This window comes from Coregonus lavaretus (assembly GCF_964263955.1).
Source record: "Coregonus lavaretus genome assembly, chromosome: 24".
NCBI lineage: Eukaryota > Metazoa > Chordata > Actinopteri > Salmoniformes > Salmonidae > Coregonus > Coregonus lavaretus.
In genome coordinates, this window is record NC_140011.1 from 34,084,659 (window position 1) to 34,092,769 (window position 8,111).

Below are 8,111 nucleotides of genomic sequence, written 5' to 3' on the forward strand. Positions count from 1 at the left end.
GTAGCTAGTTTGTGCAGTTTGTTTACGCGATTTTACAGCTATCAATTTAGGAGTCTACAATCTCACCATGTTCAACCTACAGATCGATGTGCCTTACAGAGTGGAGTCTAACGTTCACAACGGCAGATATGCTTTTGAGGTCATGCGAAACGTTGCCCATGCTACGTTAATGAGCCGCGCGGTGCATTCTGGGACAAGGAGCGCTCTCAAAAACCCAACATTAGCACGAATTCAGTCAACTTGACAAATATTTTCCGAGATGTGAGAGTTACTTGCTATCTGTAGTATCGTATAAAATGTTGGGATCGTGCCATTACGTACTTTCGAGGAAAATAGGCACGTTTCTCGACCTACACTGATTTTGAGACGGGATTGCGTGACGCATCATGACAACGTGAACGTGATTGGTTGACAGTCTGCTGGGTGGGGAGCTCTACTTGAATTCCTATCTCATTTCTATAATATCTCTGGCAACTGCACAATGCAATGCACCCTGGACTAGAGGCAGACAGATGTACTAGACGCTTTTTTATTAGGCAACCATGATCCATGGACATGCGCCATATGGAATTACATACATCCGTCCAGGTAATTTGTTTTGAGGCTCAGAATGCGCGCAAAAAATATACCTACGCGTATGAAGAAAATTCAACTTACGGATCAATTGTTAGCACGCAATTTGCCACTTCTCTTCGATGAATCAGGCACTATAACAGCACCTGACATGAAATGTAAAGTTTCGATGGAACTGAGCTCCCAATATCCTAAACCTACGGCAGCCCCTCTACGCACATGTTCCGAGAGTCACTAGTTCACTAGCCTGAAATCGACTCCTCCCTCTTCTTCTTCTTCTTCTTCTTCTTCTTCTTCCTCTTCCTCTTCTTCTTCATCAGTGGGGTTTATCGGCGGTTGGCATCCAACGTTATGGTGCATTACCGCCACCTACCGTACTCCCCCCTCTTCCTCCATTCTTCTTCTTCTTTAAAGTTTTATGGCAGACTAGACCGTATTACCGCCACCTACTGTACGGGGAATTGAAACAAAACAAAAATAATATCTTCCATTGTGGGAAGAGAAGGCCGAGAAAATACAAAAATAAATTAAACAACCATCCCACTCCTTTAGTCACATTCAAATCACATCCCTCAGGAGCCTGTGAGGACGGGGCATTCATCTATCTGTCCTCTGTAGCTCAATTGGTAGAGCACGGCGCTTGTAACGCCAGGGTAGTGGGTTTGATCCCCGGGACAACCCATACGTAAAAATGTATGCACACACTTTGGATAAAAGCGTCTACTAAATGGCATATTATATTATTATCGACAGGATTCCTTGTAATGCCTCTGCAGAAAAGCCCTTAAATCCCCCCCCCCCCCTTAGTCCTTATTCTTGCCACCTCCGTCTCCTTCACTCTAACAGGACACTTCAGAAATTTAGGCATTTAGGCTCAGCTGGCATATAGTACTCCTCCCGTCTACAGACACATTACCAAATCATTTACATTCATCACACTGCATGGGTTTGGGCACGAAGGCTCTGGCTTCCATTCGATGGAGTGACACTGGCCTTGTTCGAGAGGATCAAAACCGTAATGTATCATGGGTAAATTGTGACTGACTGACTGATATACAAATAATAATGAGTAGTTAGTTATGATGCAAGGTTCTTTGTAGATCAGTCATTCGGCAGTCGGCTGCAATTTCGAACAAGCCCTCTGACGCCAAATCAATGGCCACTCGGAGATCAAACGAGGGGGATCGATAAATGCTGCCAACCCATCTGACAATAATGGCTTTGGTATGATGACTACAGTGTTGTTAAACCAATAATAGTCAACACTCTTTGGTATGACCAAAAACACCAGCCTTGTAGGCTTTAAATAAGCCTGGTTGGCTATAGGCACTTATTAACTGTATTTTTAGTAGGTGGCCTGCTCTTGGATTCAATAAAGTAGATTACAAAGGAATTAAAGTAGGCCTAGTGACCAAACCAACACAAAGAGTATAATGTTTATATTTATTTCCATGAATGTCATCTTGTATGTTCAATGCCAACTCTGTAGGTTATACTTTTAATAGAGCCTATGACTGCAAAAACAATTCTGAAGTGTTTTTGTACCAATATTTTAGGTAGTCTAGGCCTACCGGTATCAGAAATCTGGATCTATGGAGTCTGCTGCCCGTTAGTGGTAGATCTGGTTGACATATTAACCCTCAGCCCTGGGCCCCAAGTCTTTCATGTGTCAAATGACAGGGAGCAAAAGGAGCGAAACAGACTGGTACCCAGGCTAGCCTATATGGCCCTGATATACACTGAGTGTACAAAACATTAGGAACACCTTCCTAATATTGAGTTGCACCCCTTTTGCCCTCAGAACAGCCTCAATTCGTTGGGGCATGGACTCTACAAGGTGTCAAAAACAATCCACAGGGATGCTGGCCCATGTTGACTCCAATGCTTTCCACAGTTGTCAAGTTGGCTGAATGTCCTTTGGGTGGTGGACCATTCTCGATAAACATGGGAAACGGTTGAGCGTGAAAAACCCAGCAGTGTTGCAGTTCTTGACACAATCAAACCGGTGCGCCTGGCACCTACAACCAGTGGATCATAGCTTTCACCTGGATTCACCTGGTCAGTCTATGTCATGGAAAAAGCAGGTGTTCCTAATGTTTTGTACACTCAGTGTATATTATACTGTAGATGCTTAGCGGAATCCTTGGGACGTCCCTACCCTAACCCTAACTTTAACAATAACCCTTACTTACCTAACCCTTACCTTTACATTTCTACTTCGTTGGGGTGATGTCAGAGTTGGACCTCCCAAGGATCCCTCTTAGACTTTTCCTAAATATTTCCACTTAAGACTATTCCTAAAGGAGTATAACATCCTGTGCCACATTCCCCTTAGACTCGGCCGGCCAAATGCATTTCATTATAGCCTGGGGAAGAGGTTACATCCTCCTCCTCATTTCATATCCAGCAAAATGTTTCACATGAATCTCATCCGTGGGGAAATAGAACATTGGTGCTACTTTTGTTCTGATCCCAGTACTATAGGATTGGGCGACCAACATTTTCAGACAGGTAAAGATCCATGAGTCCATGACATCGTCTCACCAACCCATTCAAGTATGATTTCATAGACTGCTAGTTCAACAGCTTGTTTGTAAAGGAAAACAACTGCTGTAAGATTGCCTTTACAGAACATAAGAGGAGAATTCACCTCCTTTTCTGAAACAGTTTAAATTGTTTCTCCTCTCGACTATGTACATTATTTCAATGGTGAGCAAGAAAATACGTTATGCTTGTGTGATACTTGTTACCGTTCCCTGTTTATATAAGGAATAACAAATGGTTAATACCATTATTTTATGTTACCTGCATCTCATTAATTTTGACTGTATTTGTTTTAGCATCTGATCTGGACTGTGCAAGCAGTTGAAGTCAGCAAAAGGAGATGAGTCATTGTTTGAACTGAGATGTGTATATACAGTTGAAGTCGGAAGTTTACATACGCTTAGGTTGGAGTCATTAAAACTTGTTTTTCAACCACTCCACAAATATCTTGTTAACAAACTATAGTTTTGGCATCTACTTTGTGCATGACACAAGTAATTTTTCCAACAATTGTTTACAGACAGATTATTTCACTTATATAATTCACTGTATCACAATTCCAGTGGGTCAGAAGTTTACATACACTAAGTTGACTGTGCCTTTAAACAGATTGGAAAATTCCAGAAAATTATGTAATGGCTTTAGAAGGCTCTGATAGGCTAATTGACATCATTTGAGTCAATTGGAGGTGTACCTGTGGATGTATTTCAAGGCCTACCTTCAAACTCAGTGCCTCTTTGCTTGACATCATGGGAAAATCAAAATAAATCAGCCAAGACCTCAGAAAAATAATTATAGACCTCCACAAGTCTGGTTCATCATTGGGAGCAATTTCCAAACGCCTGAAGGTACCACGTTCATCTGTACAAACAATAGTACGCAAGTATAAACACCATGGGACCACGCTGCCGTCATACCGCTCAGGAAGGAGACGCATTCTGTCTCCTAGAGATGAACGTACTTTGTTGCGAAAAGTGCAAATAAATCCCAGAACAACAGCAAAGGACCTTGTGAAGATGCTGGAGGAAACAGGTACAAAAGTATCCATATCCACAGTAAAACGAGTCCTATATCGACATAACCTGAAAGGCCGCTCAGCAAGGAAGAAGCCACTGCTCCAAAATCGCCATGAAAAAGCCAGACTACGGTTTGCAACTGCACATGGGGACAAAGATTGTACTTTTTGGAGAAATGTCCTCTGGTCTGATAAACAACAATAGAACTGTTTGGCCATAATGACCATCGTTATGTTTGGAGGGAAAAGGGGGTTACTTGCAAGCCGAAGAACACCATCCCAACCGTGAAGCACGGGGGTGGCAGCATAATTTTTTATTTATTTTTATTTCACCTTTATTTAACCAGGTAAGCCAGTTGAGAACAAGTTCTCATTTACAACTGCGACCTGGCCAAGATAAAGCAAAGCAGTGCGATAAAAACAACACAGAGTTACATATGGGGTAAAAAACATAAAGTCAAAAATACAACAGAAAATATATATACAGTGTGTGCAAATGTAGCAAGTTATGGAGGTAAGGCAATAAATAGGCTATAGTGCAAAATAATTACAATAGTATTAACACTGGAATGCTAGATGTGCAAGAGATTATGTGCAAATAGAGATACTGTATCATGCTGTGGGGGTGCTTTGCTGCAGGAGGGACTGGTGCACTTCACAAAATAGATGGCATCATGAGGAAGGAAAATTATGTGGATATATTGAAGCAACATCTCAAGACATCAGTCAGGAAGTTAAAGCTTGGTCGCAAATGGGTCTTCCAAATGGACAATGACCCCAAGCATACTTCCAAAGTTGTGGCAAAATGGCTTAAGGACAACAAAGTCAAGGTATTGAAGTGGCCATCACAAAGCCCTGACTTCAATCCTATAGAAAATGTGTGGGCAGAACTGAAAAAGCGTGTGCGAGCAAGGAGGCCTACAAACCTGACTCAGTTACACCAGCTCTGTCAGGAGGAATGGGCCAAAATTCACCCAATTTATTGTGGGAAGCTTGTGGAAGGCTACCCAAAACGTTTGACCCAAGTTAAGCAATTTAAAGGCAATGCTACCAAATACTAATTGAGTGTATGTAAACTTCTGACCCACTGGGATTGTGATGAAAGAAATAAAAGCTGAAATAAATCATTCTCTCTACTATTATTCTGACATGTCACATTCTTAAAATAAAGTGGTGATCCTAACTGACCTAATACAGATAATTTTACTAGGATTAAATGTCAGGAATTGTGAAAAACTGAGTTTAAATGTATTTGGCTAAGGTGTATGTAAACCTCCAACTTCAACTGTATGTAGAGAAGAGGAAGCTGTTTCATATCACCTGACTGACTGAGTGCCTCCTGCCTTTTGGAGAGCACAAGCCTATTCAGCAGCCTGTTCAGTGCACGCACACACACACACACACACACCTACGCACGTACATACATACACACACACACTACATACTCAGTCTCTTATGGTAAAATATGCCTCCTTCTGGACAGCCACCCTTGAGTTAGCCTCTTCCATAGCCTTCCCTCAATCCTTTCATAGTGTTTCCTCCGTGGCCTGGGTGATCCTGGCATCTGCTTTTCTCAGAGCCCTGTGCCTCCAGAGCAGAACAGCCAGTGAGAGGAGCAGCAGGAGCCCCAGGGCCCCTCCGATCAGCCCTGCTTTGAGGGCCAGACTGCTGTCTCCAGGGGGCTCGTACATCGTACAGGACCGCCTCTGACGCTCGCTGAATCCTGCGTCATTCACCGCCACCACACACACCTCCACCCCCTGCCCCACCTCCCCCACAACACCACTCCTCTGGTCTTCCCCAAACACCAGGGGCTCCAGGGCGCCCACCACCACCTCATAATGGGTCACAACAGACGATGGTGCACACCACTGAATAACCATCTCTGACCCTTCCATAGACAGTCTCTTTAGGTCGGGAGGCTCTGGGGCCACTTGGGGCCCACTCACCCCTGGACACAGGCAGCCGCTGGAGGCTGCCAGCTGGGCACAGGGGGTCTGTAGCTCCCGGCAGGGGTCATAGTCACAGGACTGAAGATTGGTGCCCCGTGAGGGAGAAGGCGGGGGTGGATTGGTGTCCCAATTCGGGTCGTAGTCATCATCTGAGTAGAGCTCCAACATTTTGTACATGCGTCCGCTTGGCCTCAGAGGAAGGGTGTCTGTGTAGTTGGTCTCTGACACGTCAGAGGGTGCAGCGAAGGAGGAGGAGCCATTGAGGAGGGCCAGTATGAGGATTATGAGGGGAGGTGGAGGATCCCAGTGGGTGGACATGGCATCTGAATATGATAGAAAATAACATTCCATTACAGAGGGTTTGACAAATGATCTGCTTATGAAACAGGCTAAATTTGGTTGGAGACATACCAAGCACTAAGTCTGTCAGACCTTTACAAAATATTCCAAATGTGTTGTTATTCTTAACAGTTTGTGAAGAAGGCTTGATTTCACCTTCATGGGATATTGTACAGCTTAATCGTCAAGTTCATTTCATTCAAACCTTTTTAGAAATCAGACCAGTGCAGTTGACTGTACTGTGTGGAAGTGGTAGCAGGCACCACCCTCATTTGGGATTTAAAAGAACAACAACAAAGTCATCTGAAACCCAAAGATTACATTTATTTATAAACCGACATAGACACACAAGAAAAACGGATCCCGCAATTAATTCCCGGCATACATGAATGGGTAAAAGGCAGAAATCTTAACATCAAATTCAGTGTTATTCCTGATCCTTATCGATCGTTTCTCATGATTGATATGGCCATGCAAAAGTTATACAGCTGCCCTATCATGTTGAACATTTTGGGAATATTGTGAAGCACTGGTGCGTAAATCTAACTAGCAGACTCTATTGCACAATTGGTCAGAGCCAGGCTTTACACACACAGCACCTCCCTGTCAGCTGCTTCCAGTTACAGCAGAGCTGCCAGTGCAATCTCCACATGATTTTATACAAAAACAGCATATCTACCTGACAGATGCCCTAAATAAACAAGTATGGATGAATAAACATACTAATACTAACAGCAAACAGTACACACCAAAAAAACGTAGGTAAGGTTTAGAAGAACTACACTAACAGTGAGAGAGAGACGACCCGCCTCAACACAACTGTATGCCAGTAGTTAATGAGTTAGATGTGTGTCAATAGACTTCAAGAAGTTGTAGACACATGTTCTCTTTAGCAATTCATATAGAATAAGGAATAGACAATCATTTTAGATTGATGAAAATGTTTAAAAAATATGTGTTCACCTGATAGTCGATAGGCCTTTATCGCTTTTGAAATGTTCTCTCGCTTTCTGTTCTTTTACTCTCTCCCCCTCTTTTTATACATTTTTCCAAACTCCCCAACAATCCCCTCCTTCTTTTCTCCCTCCCCCATACCCCTTCTCTGCTTTCTCTGCCCCCCTCTCCACCTCTCTCTCTCTGTTCCATGGTGGTTTGACAATGTGTGTGTGTGTGTGTGTGTGTGTGTGTGTGTGTGTGTGTGTGTGTGTGTGTGTGTGTGTGTGTGTGCCTCTCGCGTGCTACCCCTGTATATGAGGTAACTGCCAGTGCAGTCAGCTGCAAACCACATGAACTCCTATTGCATTCCATTGATGTGCATTTTTTTCCAGAGCAAACCCTGTTCATTAATGAGACTCTTTCTGCCTGTTACCCTAACAGTGAATGGATGGGGGTGATTCTGTCTGCTGCCCAGCCTTATTCACACACATCTCTCACCCTCAGACACGCGCCAGTACTTCCCAACCCTTCTGCTCAATGGCTCACCCCACCTTCTCCCCCTTTACTGGCTGTATGACTGTCCCAAACACTGTCTGGTTAAGAATGTTCTACATGGATATGCTGTCATCAAACATGGAGGAGGCAAGTGTTCAGTGGTTGAATGATGTCAGAGTAAGAATTAGACTGGACTGGGCACCCCCACATGCTGCTCTGAATCAAAGCTCAACAGAAAATAATAGTTACTTATTTAC

General features: G+C 43.5%; 1 protein-coding gene across 2 annotated transcripts; it reads right to left on the reverse strand.

The window, feature by feature from the left end:
* Window positions 1-2,002: 2,002 nt before the first annotated feature.
* On the reverse strand, window positions 2,003-7,455 carry LOC311100183 (leucine-rich repeat neuronal protein 4-like). Of its 2 annotated transcripts, XM_084140988.1 has the most exons (3): window positions 7,387-7,455; window positions 6,629-6,726; window positions 2,003-6,407 (listed from the first exon to the last, which is right to left on the reverse strand). In XM_084140988.1, exon 3 carries the CDS (start codon window positions 6,400-6,402, stop codon window positions 5,659-5,661), a length of 744 nt encoding a protein of 247 aa, XP_083997114.1. In that variant the 5' UTR covers window positions 6,403-6,407; window positions 6,629-6,726; window positions 7,387-7,455; the 3' UTR covers window positions 2,003-5,658. The 2 variants fall into 2 exon arrangements, with proteins under 2 accessions (XP_083997114.1, XP_083997115.1); XM_084140989.1 differs by lacking the exon at window positions 6,629-6,726 and having other exon boundaries at window positions 7,387-7,430.
* Between the last annotated feature and the right edge of the window lie 656 nt (window positions 7,456-8,111).